The 14,637-nt window shown below is 48.1% G+C and overlaps 1 protein-coding gene across 2 annotated transcripts; it reads right to left on the reverse strand.

Moving 5' to 3' along the window:
• Positions 1 to 60: 60 nt before the first annotated feature.
• On the reverse strand, positions 61 to 13,796 carry atxn2l (ataxin 2-like). Of its 2 annotated transcripts, XM_083676952.1 has the most exons (24): positions 13,499 to 13,796; positions 13,141 to 13,226; positions 11,976 to 12,015; positions 11,459 to 11,515; positions 11,156 to 11,227; positions 10,701 to 10,899; positions 10,478 to 10,599; positions 9,613 to 9,704; positions 9,305 to 9,499; positions 8,800 to 9,119; positions 6,827 to 6,913; positions 6,585 to 6,701; positions 6,300 to 6,377; positions 5,654 to 5,715; positions 5,204 to 5,526; positions 4,548 to 4,617; positions 3,802 to 3,951; positions 3,269 to 3,332; positions 2,749 to 2,912; positions 2,349 to 2,481; positions 1,571 to 1,686; positions 1,251 to 1,433; positions 984 to 1,158; positions 61 to 723 (listed from the first exon to the last, which is right to left on the reverse strand). In XM_083676952.1, the coding sequence occupies exons 1-24, from the start codon at positions 13,517 to 13,519 to the stop codon at positions 665 to 667; spliced, it is 2,985 nt and encodes a 994-aa protein (XP_083533078.1). In that variant the 5' UTR covers positions 13,520 to 13,796; the 3' UTR covers positions 61 to 664. The 2 variants fall into 2 exon arrangements, with proteins under 2 accessions (XP_083533078.1, XP_083533079.1); XM_083676953.1 differs by lacking the exons at positions 13,141 to 13,226; positions 13,499 to 13,796 and adding an exon at positions 12,657 to 12,758.
• Positions 13,797 to 14,637: the final 841 nt, after the last annotated feature.

The raw sequence follows: 14,637 nt of genomic DNA on the forward strand, positions 1-14,637 counted from the left end.
AGTATTTCTGCACAATAACTCCTTTGCACTCATAAACTTTCCGAAGACATTTCTTGAGGTTGAGTTTAAAACTTTATTTTTTATTCTTTTTCCATTTTTTTTTGTATTTTAATGGTTTCATTATTTATTTATTAATAGTTTCACCTGCAAAAGGAGAGGGAGATAGGGAGTTAAAAGGGAGGAAGTATCATTATGATAGGACAAACTTCTATCACTCTCTGTAGTGTCTCTCTGGTGGTCTCCAGTGGAGGGTCATCTCTCCCCTCAGGGATACATCTCATCTCTGTCAATCCTCTCAACTTAAACTGTAACAAGTGAGTGATTCTGTCTTTTCTTGCTGATAAAAACAAAAGAAATCCTTTTTCTCCATCCACAGAGAATGGGAGCCTCAATTAAGACTTGGTCTTTCTCGCTTTCTCTACTAAAAGAACTGGGTAAAAAAAACAAAAACGTTAGTTGCTTGTTTTGTTGGTGAGGGAAGAGGGGAGTATAGGCGGAAGTTTCAGAAGGTGGTCAGATACGGTGATGTGCGGATCCGTGGCGAAGACTCTAGGTTGGCGGGGGATGGAGGGTCAGGCCCCTGGACCCCCCCACCACCCCTCCTTGGCTCCCCTCCTCCATCTCTTGTTCCATCTGTGGTCCTCTGGGGTTAGGAGTGGGGGGGTCAGTTTCCAGGGGGGTGGAAGGACAGTTGCTGGGTGGGGTGAGCCTGCACCTGTACAGCTGGAAAACATCATTTCTGTGAATACTTTGACTCAGAGACCCTGGTTTTCCATGCCCTGTTTAACTGGCTGCTTTATCGATGACTGATGATGACATCCAGGGTAGAAAGTAAGACATTGCAGTAGTAGTAAGTAAATAAGTAAGACTTGAGTCATATCACTCTTTATTCAGATACAGTCACAATTAAAAGGTACATCACAAATAACATACATACAATATCACGTGTATTAAAAGTATGTCAGTGTGTTGAGCGTACTCACCCTGGGGATGTCCGATGTAGTAGTGTTGGTGCGCCCCCTGCTGGGGGGGAGGGCCGTGCTGTTGGGCGGAGCCTGGGCCTTGCTGGGGGGGTGGGGCCGCGTAGTGCAGCATCACAGGGGGCGGGCCGTGACCCCCGGAGTGGTGGGGGCCGGACATGCCTCCTGCAACATGAGCCTGAGGAAAGGTCAAAATGGTGGTTTCACTTCACGTGACGTATATTTAGGGGCTGGTTCCAGTAACATTGACACAGCACCAGGGGGTCTTACCTGGGTCAGCTGCCCCAGAGAGGGATAGGCATGGGGCATGGGCTGGTGGGTGGGCAGGCTGTAGCCCTGCATGGGGTAGGAGGCCTGGGGGGAGCTGTGGCCGGGAGGCATGTTAGGGGGAGTGGGCGCAGACAGGGGTCCAGCGTGGTACATGGTCTGAGGCTGGGGTCCCCCCTGGCCCGACTGGAGAGATAGGAGGAGAGGGGACATCAGGATCATACCACACAGAACCAGAACACTTCAATGCTGCTGGTATATGGATGTGGAACCCTATACCCGACAGGTGTCTGGGACACCTTCAGAGGGCAGAGCGGGCGTACCTGAGCGTGTCCTGGGCTGGGAGCCGTGTGCTGCGGGGGGGGCTGGCTCCCCGTGGGGGTGCTGGAGGGCTGGGGGTGGTGCATGGCCCCAGAGTGGTGGGAGAACGACTGAGGGGCTGAGAGGGAAGGAAAGAGGAAAAAGAGCAATGAAACAAATGACTGCCGACAACGCACTCACACAGGGTTAGCCTGCAGAGGCTAAAGAATGAGGAGAGCCTGTACGAGATACAGTCAAAGACAACACATCACGCCTGCTCAAAACAAGCCTACGACTGTGGATTGGGTTAGGGTTGAGTTCATTTAAACTCACTCAATTCAGGACATGAATAAAACTTCCATTTCATGACTTGAGAAAAATCCACTGGAAATGCAGTCAACTAAATGCATGTAAACTGTATGTGAATGTGAGATTAAAAGGGGGGGGGGGTGTAGTGCTGTGTGCGCATGTGAGAGTGAGTGTACAAGCCCCTCCCCTCTCCGGCTCTCACAGCTGAAGAGAAAAGAAATAACGCTTGCATTTTACGTTTCCCCTCATCTACCAGGTCAAAGCACTGCCACATAAGGCTTAGACGAAGCCTGTGTATAAAAAAATTATAATACAAAAATAAATAAAACAATGATTTTCCAGTAGGGATGGTTCCTCATCTTTGATGAGTCCAGGTACGAGTGTACATGTTCACACCACTACTCGACACTACCTCGACTAAAAGTGGCGAAAATAAAGTTTGTTTTGATGATGTTGTGGCGGTTGTGGTTCACTCGAGATCCTCCTGCTTACCATACATGGCCTGCTGGGGTCCCGGGGGTCCCTCCCCCTGGTTGGGGTACTGGGGGCCAGGAGGACCCATGGCCTGGGGGTGACCCCCCGACGTCAGCATCCGCGCCCCGCCCTGCAGCATCGTGTACATGGGCTACCGTCACCAGAGAGGAGGGACGGGGGGGGGAGGGAGAGAGAGAGGGAGGGAGAGAGAGAGAGAGGGGGAGAGAGAGAGAGAGAGAGAGAGGCCGTATGAGAACATTCCAAAGACGATGCCAGTCTGGCGTTGCCCAACATCGCCTATTATCTACACCAAACGGCTCTGAACACACTTGAGTGAAGTTTCCAGAAAAAAAAACGTGCACACTCTGAACGCTCCGTTCCAGAGCGCGCCCAGCGAGGGGAGGAGCTAGCGTGGTACCTGTCCGGGGTAGTGGGGCATGGCCTGGATGACCTGGCTGTACTGCAGGTAGGACTGGGGGTACGGGGAGGCCACCAGAGGAGGCCCTGCCGCAGAGGTCGCTGCCTGAAGCATCGGGGGCGCGGACGCGCTGTGGTGGTCCTGGCGCTGGCCTATTACTGAGCCTGGGGGGGGGGGGGGGGGGCGGGGGGGGGGGGCGACAACGACGACTTGTTAAAAAGTAATGTAGACACATTATTCAGGAGCAATATTGTAGTAATATATCCTTGATTTGAATGTTTGGATCTGTTTTAGATTGTTGTTACAGAGTCAATGGACAAAACTGACTAAAGGCCGTATCTGAATAAGCGACATGTGCACCTAAAGCCATCTGAGATGACTGACTACATGAAACCCTCATGGAAAACAACTACGACACGCAAACACAGTGGAGCATCTCTTTAAGTACGGCAACGAACCCTCACAGTTATCTCATGGTGGTGTGTGTGTGTGTGTGTGTGTGTGTGTGTTGTGCACATACCTTTAGGTCTGGGATACTTCCCCTGGCTGACAGCAGACATGGTGTACTGATACATCTGGGGGGCCTAAAAGAAAAAGAAGCCACAACATTTATTCACTCAACTGCATTTTTTTGATATGACAAAGCGTTTATCAAGATTTTTTAGTTGTTTATTTTAATTTCCATGCCCAGCTAAATGCTGAAAGAATCAAATTGACGATCAGTTGGAGGTGCTGCACTTTCGACTAGCGTTGAAAAAACGCAGATTACAGATTACTTAGGATGCACGTAGGATGAATCTTGATCACATGGCTACTGTTTACTATTCAGAGTATGAAGCCTCCGGACAAGCTAGATTGCTGGGGGGGGCAGCTCTCATTTTATAGGACAACTTCACTAGTCACACAGGCATACACCGTCATGAATGGAGCACTTTCATAATTATGCAATTCGATGCCATTGATTACGTCGACTAATCAGTGCAGCCCTCATGCACACACACACACACACACACACACACACACACACACACACACACACACACACAATTGTACCTGTACGGAGTGTCCCTGGATCTGGATGGGGGAGACGTAGGACAGGTAGGGGGTGCTGTAGATGGCCCCCTGGCCTGGGGGAGGCTGGAGCACCACAGACGGGCTGGGAGGGGTGGGCCGTGGAGGAGTGGGGGCAGAGGAGGGCTTCTGCTACAGGGTGGATGGACAGACGGACGTAGAATTAGAATGAGTACAACAGACACATCCACAATCAGGCAAGTAAATCAAAGAAGGCCAACATGCAGAAGCTAACTGGAGCCCTGTGTGTGTGTCTACCCGTGGGTCTGCAGAAGCTAACTGGAGCCCTGTGTGTGTGTCTACCCGTGGGTTAGCAGAAGCTAACTGGAACCCTGTGTGTGTGTGTCTACCCGTGGGTCAGCAGAAGCTAACTGGAGCCCTGTGTGTGTGTCTACCCGTGGGTCAGCAGAAGCTAACTGGAGCCCTGTGTGTGTGTCTACCCGTGGGCTAGCAGAAGCTAACTGGAGCCCTGTGTGTGTGTCTACCCGTGGGTCAGCAGAAGCTAACTGGAGCCCTGTGTGTGTGTCTACCCGTGGGCTAGCAGAAGCTAACTGGAGCCCTGTGTGTGTGTGTCTACCCGTGGGCTAGCAGAAGCTAACTGGAGCCCTGTGTGTGTGTGTCTACCCGTGGGCTAGCAGAAGCTAACTGGAGCCCTGTGTGTGTGTGTCTACCCGTGGGCTAGCAGAAGCTAACTGGAGCCCTGTGTGTCTACAGTAGCACAGACTCACCAGGGTCATGGGTCCTTTAATGGGGTTGAACTCTTTGGCATTGGGGTTCAGTGTTGACTTCTTCACTTGACTACAAAACAAAAAAACAGCGGGAGAGAAAAAAAAGTGAGGGATGAGTGTTCTACCTCTTCTCTGAACACACTCATCCATCCATCCATCCATCCATCATCCATCAGTCAGTTAATGCAATCAGTGCACTCACTCAGCCATAAGTACAAACACAAGGCCTGAAGACAGGCCTCCAACCACTACAGCCAAGGCTGGATGCCATTCGGAAAACCTGCCTGTGGGGGGACATGCAGCGTTCGGCCTGTAGAGGGAGCTACAGGACCGTGGCCAGGGTTGTGTCGGCGAGGCTTCGTTGCACACCTGTTGCAAATAAAGCCTCGTTGACTAGTGCTTAAGAGGTGTGTGCCTCTGCTTTTTCAGTAGGTGTGCAACGAAGCCTCGCCGACACAACCCTGGCCACGGTCCTGTAGCTCCCCCTACAGGCCGAACGCTGCATGTCCCCCCACACTGCCGCTATCCCATATCTCACTTTAAGCCACCGTACCTTCATACCAAATCCATTCAGATCCAGAAGGACAATTGACAAGGCAAGTGACATAACATTGAAATGCAGTCCCCTCATTTCCCGGGGCTTTGGCTGTACTTACTCAGTCACCCCCTCCCCTCTCTCACTGCCCTCCTGGCGGGGGTCCTCGCCGCTGGGGGTCCTCGCTGGCTGGGGCATCCCCGGTGATTGCCTGTCTGTGCCAGCAGACTGGGTGGCAGTGGTGGGAGCCAGGGTGGGTGTAGGAGTGTTGGCGGTTGGGATGGAGGCTGCCCCCTCTGCAGCTTGGGGGTCTTGTGAGGGATTCTGGGCAGGGGCGGGTTTAGGCTCGGTGGTGGGGGCGGAGTCGACTGGGGAGGGCTGGGCGGGAATGGACTGGGAGGATTCTGAGGCGGGGCCAGTGGAAGGGGAGGAGCTGGGCTGAAGCTACCAGAGAGAGAGAGAGAGAGAGAGAGAGAGAGAGAGAGGATGAAAGCAAGAGAGAAACAGTAAGAACATCTGAATGATGTGTGTGTGAGCGGGAGTTACACCTAGCACAGATACACACACTTACCCTGAACTCTTTGCCAAATTTCCGAAGCTCCTCCAGCTGTGACCTCTGCTGGACAGAGGGTGCTGAGAGAGAAGAGAAATAAAACACATTAATAAGACACACACACACACACACACACACACACACACACACACACACACACACACACACACACACACACACACACACAGATTACGGCCGGATAGCCTTTCACATTCCACAATTAGAAAGTTTGCAAGATGTGTGGCTTTCACACTTAATGACTACGCACAGCACTTCAAAACATTACCACCAAAGACACAGATTGATATACACTCACTGGGCACTTTATTAGGAACACCTGAACACCTTCTCATGGTGGAGGTGGTGTAATGGTGTGGGGAATGTTTTCTTGGCACACTTTGGGCCCGTTAATACCAATCAAGTCATCGCTTGAGTGCCACAGCCTATTTGAGTATTGTTGCTGACCATGTGCATCCCTTCATGGCCACAATTTGCCCATCTTCTAGTGTAGTACTATTGTATTATGTAGTATATTGTAGTATATTCTTACATAAGCTGGGCTATTTATTTTAAATAATTGACTATTATTCATTACCAATCATTGACAGAAAGACGCACAGTGACCAGATGAGTGGTGAGGGAGGAAGGATGGAGAGGGAACTACCTTTGCTGCTCTTGCCCTCTTGTGGGCTGCCTGGGCCCTCTGTCCTCTCATTAGCTGCTGCACTGAGGATCTCATTCACTGAGAGAGAGAGAGAGAGAGAGAGAGAGAGGTAGAGAGAGAGAGAGAGAAAAGATGGATAAGGCAGTTGAGATAGCAGAATAAAATATATGGTGCAAACTCTTCAGGGAAAAGGCCAGAGAATTGGGACGGAGGAATATAGTGTGGTGGTCATTGGTTGTTGTCATCATCATCATCATCATCATCATCATCATAATGAGCTCTCACCATCAACAGGGAACAGAGGGGTGGGGCCAGTGGGCTTGGGGGTTGCCGCGGTGACTGAGGTGTCCAGATAGGCAGGGGGGTCCTGGGGGGGGGCGTCTGGTTTGGGAGAGCGAGAGACTGAGAGGGGAAAGAGAAAAAACAGGGGGAGGGAGAGGTGGAGTGAAGGATGGGGATGTGACATGTCAATAACATTAATGTGTTCATGTGCCTATGAGGCTGTGTGCACATGCATTTGTGTTTACCTGCAGGTGTGGATTGGGAGTTTGGGGTACGTAGAGTTCTGTTGGCCTGAACGGGTCTCTGGGATTTGGGGGATGTTCTGGATGACACTGAAACACGGAGGAGTATACAGTGAACATCCTTTAACACACACACACACACACACACACACAACTTGAAAAGTGCATTCACAAGTCCAAAAGAGGCGAGAGCACAGGTGCAGAATCATCTCCTCCAGGTACCGCGGAGCAGTGTGAGTGGAGCTGCGGGAGCAAGACAGTCAGCAGAGTGACAGCTGCTCAAAGAACAGGGTTGAGCAGCGACGGAAATTTCGCCAAAATTCCCCTCACCATTTGTTGTCGACTACCGCAGCTAGATGGCGGTTAGTTCTCGACTTTACTGGCCAACACGGTTCCTCAAGGTGACTGTCAGGATGGGTAGATCTTCCAAGGCTTAAGCTTAAGCCATAAAATGAGTGTCATTTGAATTCAATGGCCGAGCAGATATGCATAAACTTCCAGTTGATTTCACCTCATTGGTAACTGATTAGATATGGTGATGTCATTGTAGACGGTCAGCCTTGCATGTGCATGGGTTTACTGTGTGGGCTATAGCCCATGTGGAACTGGCCGGCAGCGACAGAAGCCGCTATATGGCGAAAGCATCGTTTGCTTAACATGCAGCTAAATTGGCCACAACGTCAACGTAGCATGTCCCAAAAAAATCTTGTGTATATGCTTTAGATCAAACAGTGTTAATTAATTTCTCTAATCATTACCATTTGAGTCAACTTCGAATGCAGTACTCATGTTCCTCACGTTGCCTAACTCCTATTCTCTTATGATTAGGGCCTGTCGAGAATAAAATCAGATAGTAGGCTAGACGGGATTGATAATAAAACTGCTGGTTATGATTAAATAACATGAGATATTTTGGCCATATTGTAATAAGCGCGCTCTGTATATTTTGAAAAGCTAAAAAGTATTTGCACAGAATGGGAATAAATGACTGCTGTGCTTTAGCCTTGGTTCTACCAAAGTACTGTTTTATCAGCTGAATAACGTGCTGCGTCTGGATTTCTCTGTTGCCGGCATCGGTTGCTGGCTGAGGCGGTGTGTTTGTCGTCTTGGTAACCCATCCCTACGACAAAAACGACTAATCTTGAAGTGAATCGGGTGACATCAGACGTCAACGCGTCCATTCTTTTTACAGTCACTGATCGGCCCAGAGCTGCTGGGGATGACTTGGTGCACTCCCCTCTGGCTTAGAGCGTTAGGTAATAGATATGGCAGACATGTCAACTAGCCTGAGCGGGCAAGGTGGAGCCATTTACCAATCACTTGGACTTCTCCAACCCTTTCACACCACCACCAGTACCCAGAGGGTAGAGGCTCAGGGTCGAACATCAAGCCAACACAGGTGCTTTTTAGAAACAGGAAATTTGCACCAATGATTTGAGGCCACATTTTTCCACCCCGGTACAGTCATTTCTGGTCATTGGATCAATCAAATTTTGTGTCCAAACATCGCCAAGGGCATCATGATCAAAATGCTAATCAAGCTAGCTCGCCTAACAACCATTACCTGAACCAGTTCATTTATATCAGGATGTCAGTATTTATAACTGCGGTGTCAAGCAAAATCCCTTGATTTAATATCATTAGAATGTTGAGAACAGCAAAATCCCTTGATTAAATATTGTTAGAATGTTGAGAATAGCAAAATTCCTACTCTGGAAAAGCAGCTCACTTCAGCAAAGCACATGCTAGACTCTACACTTGACGAGATGTTTCCACACAAACACTCTTCACGATAGCTTGTACTACCAACAATAAGGCAGTGTATTAATAATGCATTATAGCTGCAAACGTATTTGAGGAAACTAATGAAAAGTGGTCTGTGAAATTATAAAATGCAAAGACTAAGGCTTACACCTGGAGATGCACTCAATTTATTCTGTCACTGACATCATGTGACAGGCGTCCACAGGCCTTACCTCCGTTGACTGAGGAGCGCGTGGCGTCGACAAGAGCCTGCGGGTGAGACATGGAGTGAGGTAGCGGGTGATTGGAAGAGGGAGGGCTACTGGCAGGAGGGCTGCTCTGGGATTGGTGGGGAGAGTAGGCTCCTCTGACAGACAGTGGGCTGCTCCTGTCAGAGGAGGGCCTGGGGGAGGAGGAGCTTGGGGGGGCGGGTCTCGAGGAGTTGGGTGCTCCAGTTCGATTGGGTAGAGGAGCGGAGGGTCCTCCCCTCATGCCGCCCGGGGGCATGCCCATCTCACGGGCCCTCTGGGGCAACGGAATGTATTTGCCCTCCCTGATAGAAAAAGAGAGAGATTGATAAAAACGTGTAGGTATGAATGCACTATCCTATTTGACCCAAGAAATTCAGGCACAACGTTTGAAACAACCTAGCAACTGAACAATGCAACCTGGGTGGGTGTGTGTGTGTGGATACGTGTGTGTGTGTGTGGATACAAGTGTGTGTGTGTGTACACTAACCTGCACCCAGGACTTCCCCTGTCCTCCCTCTCTCGGACCACAGCACTGTACTTGTCCTCCTCGCTCTTGCCCTCCTCGTTCTCCAGCGACACCCGGTGGCGATACTGGGGACTGCCCTCGATCTCGTTGGCTAGACGGGCCGCCCGCGCCTCCCGCTGACGGAAGCCCTCGTGACTGCCCTTCTCCAGAGGAACTCTGAGGGAGGGAAAGAGATACAACTGTCACTGCTCTATATCCCTCTAGTTGATGTTTCACAGACAGACAGACAGACAGCGTGGTTCATGACCCGTGTCGTGGGGATGACTCACGTGTACATAGAGAGGCTGGAGTCATAGGTCGACTTGACTCCGTAGGTCTCCTCGTTGTACTTGAACATCTCGCTGGCGTCCCAACCGTTAGACTGAGAGAGAGTGAGAGAGAGTGAGAGAGAGAGAGAGAGAGAGAGAGAGAGAGAGAGAGAGAGAGAGAGAGAGCAGGGAACGGTCAGGGTATGTGTGCACTTGCGTCAGTTTTAGAAGGTTTGGCAGGTTTGATTGCAGAGCAATTTACTAATTGTGATGCTTTCCTGAGGTGCATTCGAGACCTCAAGACCTTCATAGTAAACTAGGTTAGCTTTTAAAAGACCTTCATAGTAAACTAGGTTAGCTTTTAAAAGACCTTCATAGTAAACTAGGTTAGCTTTTAAAAGACCTTCATAGTAAACTAGGTTAGCTTTTAAAAGACCTTCATAGTAAACTAGTTCGCTTTTAAAAGACCTTCATAGTAAACTAGTTCGCTTTTAAAAGACCTTCATAGTAAACTAGGTTAGCTTTTAAAAGACCTTCATAGCAAACTAGTTCGCTTTTAAAAGACCTTCATAGTAAACTAGGTTCTCTTTTAAAAGACCTTCCTAGCAGACTAGGTTAGCTTTTAAAAGCCAACTCTAGTGGTAGATTCACTTCCTCATTGGGAGAACATTCGTTCCAGAAGGGAAAAATGGGACTTGTTCTGTCTCTCTTCGAGCTGCTACTACTACTACTACTACTACTACTCTACTACTACTCACTAGTGCTCAATACTTTGTGCACTACAGTGCTAGCTGTAACTTCTGCTTTCATTCTCTGATCCTTTGCTCTGAGGAGCGTCCACTGATGGATGGGTGTGTGTGTGTGTGTGTGTGTGTGTGTGTCTCACCGCGTCATTCTCCAGATCGTAGCTCTCTCCGTTGCTGTCTCCTCCATCCCACCTCTGCAGCACCTTCTCCCTGTGCTCCCCGTTCACCCGCAACGAGCTGATCGCTGTGTCCGTGAACGCGTCTAAACACACGCAAACACAAGCGGGGTTACAATTATAAGACAAAAACATTTCACTTTCTTCTCAACACACACACACACACACACAGACACACACAGACTACCTCTAATGGCATAGTTGAGGTCCACGTCTCGGCAGGTCATGGTAACCAGGTCGGTGGGACTGAAGATCATGGTGTCTGTGATCTCCTCGATCCTGGGCAGGGAGGAAGAGCCTCCCCCTCCCCCTTCTCCCCCTCCCCCTCCCCCTCCATCTCCATCCCCCTCGCTCCGCTTGTGGACTGCATCCACAGCCAGCTCACACTGGAACCCAAGCAGAAGTACAAGTCAACCACAGAGCAGTCCACAGTAACATACTAGAGAGTCTTCTGATAAGCAAGGAGTAGTCTGCATTAAATTCGATCAAGTAGTATGAATGTGCATTAACCGGTCCTCTAAATAAGTTCAGTGGAGAGGTGGTCCTGGAGATCAATGTTTGTCAGTTAACACATAGTAAACATTCATGTTTGACATTGACCGTGCTTGGGGAAGAAGCTGCTGCGTGACAGCGATGCTTTACCCGTGAGCTCAGTGTCTTGAAGATGCCTTCATAAGCGTTGCCATTCTTCACTCGCACGTCACAGGTTGAGCCCTAAGGGAGAAGAACGTGTGTGTGAGGCGAGCGAGAAGTACTGTAACGTTCGGCCCGTGTTAGTCGCCTACATGACACAACAACCTAAATAGCGCTCATTAGCAATTGTGTTTTTTTGTCTGAGAGTGTGTGCATGTGTTGCATTAATTACCTAAACAGTGCTAATATGTGTTTTTACTTTTTTTTTGTAAGGCCCAATGAGGTTGACCAGGTCTGACAGTGAGGTCTTACCACTACGGCTGTGAGGAAGTGCAGCATCCGGGCGTTGTTGTAGACACCCTCGAAAACCTGAGACATAAATACCCTTTGAACATAAATACCCTTTGAACATAAATACCCTTTGAACATATAGTACCAGTCAAAGGTTTGGACACATCTTCTCATTCAATGGTTTTTTAAATTATTTTTTTTAAATTATTTTCTACACTGTAGATTAATATTGAAGACATCAAAACTATGAAGGAACACATATGGAATTATGTAGTAAACAAAAAAGTGTTAAACAAACCAGAATATGTTTTATATTTTAGATTCTTCAAAGTAGCCACCTTTTGCTTTGATGACAGCTTGGGGCACTCTTGGCAAGGTGTGTCCAAACTTTTGACTGGTACTGTACATCAGTGACTAATTAAATTAAAATTCGATTAGTATGGAAGTGTGGTGGCAAATTATACTAGCAAGCTATTCATGTTGTTGAGGAGCATTTCCCCACACTTGCTGGCTAGATATAGGCCTACATATCACTTACTGGAGAGGACTGAGACGGCGGCTTCATTGTGTTTCTTGTCCTAAGAGAGGAGAGAACATTAGACACTTATACGTGTGTGCCAAACGGATAAAACGTTCATGCATCACGCCACAAAAGCTAATAAGCTATTCTATCAGACTACACCCAACGCCCATAGCTACACACACCGCACTGAGGACAGCAGGACAGCGTTCGATAAAACGAACGTGTGTTGAAGAAGTGTGACGGCAATGATGTGCTGGTGGTGATATGTGAAACCGCTACCTTGATCTAACTACGTTATGTCTTGTTTGTCGGGAGAAATCATATGGTTGGATTATCACGGCAGGCTAAACCGAGCTAGGGGCTAATGCGTTTTAGCTAACGTGATGTAGCTAACAAGCTAGAGCCACATAGACAACTAGCTGAGAAAAACACTGCTGACAACGACTTGTCTCCCTGCATACAACATAGTAACGGACGAAAATCGCCATCATCTTACTCAACATGTCATAACACAGGATATATGAGCTGCCTGGATAACAAAACCACACGCTAAGGTCGCTAGCTAGCCTACGTTGTAGCTGATTTGCTAACGTTGTTAGCTACAAGTCCATGACAAACATGCATTATCATATGACAGTTTCTAATAAACGACCCTGAACAAAACTATAATTAACGATCGCACTCTCGGATTCATACTTTTTAGTCATGTGCATCCCTGTTATTCCGCAATCGTGTTGATTCTGTGTAAAATCGCACGACTTGACAGGCCAAATAATACACGATTCTTCAGCAGAAAGCTTCGATAAACAACAACAAAAATACAGATAATCGCCGTCTCCCTCCCCCTCTGAGCCCTACCGGGAACCTGAATGGATGTATTCGCCTTCAATCAAATCGATCATCCACCCCATTGGTTCGGACATGTATCAATCAAACGAACGTTGCCTTGGCACCATCGCGGAGCTCATTGGCCGCCCAGCACATTTAGCATCGCTAGCCGTGTGCCAACATCCAGCGCTTCGTTTTAATTGGCTTAAATTCCAGACCGGCCAATCCATTACATGTTCAAGTTTAGAATGGGGGAACACGCCCACTGCAATCCCCGTATTGACCGGTAGGCCTCTCGTAATATGGCTAATCCCCGGACTTTCTTAACGACCGCGCCGATGCATATGCCTACCTTCCAGGCATGGCTCTGTTGGTAGATGGTGCACAACCTATGCCGGTTCCATTTGAAGTTTTCCGTCCGCTGGAACCGGGTTGCTGCTGTTGCGACAAGAGCCAAACACATATCAACTAGGCAATAGATGTATCCTGAATTAGCTGATCTTGTTTTAATTTAGCTCAACGGTTGATTACCGGTAACAACAAATAGCTAAGCAAGCGATAGCTAGCTAGGCTACCGCACATTTTGCCTAATCCATGCAATTAATGAATTCCCGGTTTGCAGTAACAAACGAGGCATACGTCGAAACTGCAGAAAATAGTTAGCTGGTAAATTACACAGTGACCTATAGTAGCACTTTGATACAACTCACGCTGTGTCGGCGAAAAGACATCACCTCCACTCGCTAAATCTGGCGAGTGCACCTCCACTACCGCTAGCTGCGAAGCCGGTTAGCTAGCAAGCGCAATCAGTATTTCTTGTAACCGTCTTCTGTGGCTAAAACTTTAGTTAGTTCTTCGTCGTTCTTCCTTTTCTCTCTTTGTAGATCGAATCTTGCATGTGGTTTACTCCGATTGCATGTCATTAGCAACTTCAATCAACTCCTAAAAGCGTGCTTTAACAAATCCGCCGGTTTTGCACAACAGAATGTTCCGTCCACGCGTGTCTGACTGGCCGGGATCAGAGACAGGATGGCCGGGGGCGTTTACTAACCTAGTCACTACTCTGCACCCTAACCACATACTACTACTACTTCAATGGGGTTTATGGAGGTTGGCATCCAACGGATAACCCTTTGCCCTTGCTCAAGCACTGGCAATATTATTGTAACATTCATTTTCTTCTTCCCTTTGTATTCAATGACGAAAACCACACAATGAATCATAAGGAAGGACAAAGGAGGCCATAATGTTTCAGTATAATTATATTATATCATATTATCATTATCATCATTAAATTCAATGTAGTACCTGAAACTCTAACCACACAGGGTGGACAACACTGCCCACCCTCCACACACGGTCCCAGCAAAGAGAGAGAGAAAGAGAGACAGACAGATAGAGAGAAAGGCACAAATAGATTTCAAAATGAGAAAAGGATGAACAGGGAGATTCGGGGAAGGTGCGTAAAAGACAAATACATGGCTCTGAGCAAAGGACAAACTGAGTGTGAAAAAAGGGTATAAGTGACAAGAGGAAGGAGGGGAAAGAGAAAGGGACAGGCACTGAACTGAATGGCAGACAGACGGACATGGAGACACAAACTGAGGCACAGGTTGAAGGAGGATGACAAGAGGCGACAACACAGAAAGGCACAAGTAGAAAAAGGTTTTTTTTCCTTTAAGAACTTTTTCTTTCTTTTTTTTTTTTTTTCCTTCTATTTCTGCACTTTTAAATGAAACTAGGATGAGGTCCAGGAGGAGAGAACAGCATGAGTGAGAGGGATAGACTTGAGTGAGGCTTAGCAATATAAAAAAAGGCACAAACAAATTTCAACTGAAAACAGGATGGG

Source organism: Argentina silus, assembly GCF_951799395.1.
Source record: "Argentina silus genome assembly, chromosome: 9".
NCBI lineage: Eukaryota > Metazoa > Chordata > Actinopteri > Argentiniformes > Argentinidae > Argentina > Argentina silus.

Coding starts and splice junctions, on each gene's coding strand:
- atxn2l (XM_083676952.1), bottom strand. CDS start 13,519: ATGTCTTTTCGCCGACACAGC. Junction 10,600..10,700: donor CCTCAACTATGCCATTAGAG/GTAGTCTGTGTG, acceptor GCGTGTGTTTAG/ACGCGTTCACGGACACAGCG. Junction 2,482..2,748: donor TGCCCCACTACCCCGGACAG/GTACCACGCTAG, acceptor TGGTGACGGTAG/CCCATGTACACGATGCTGCA.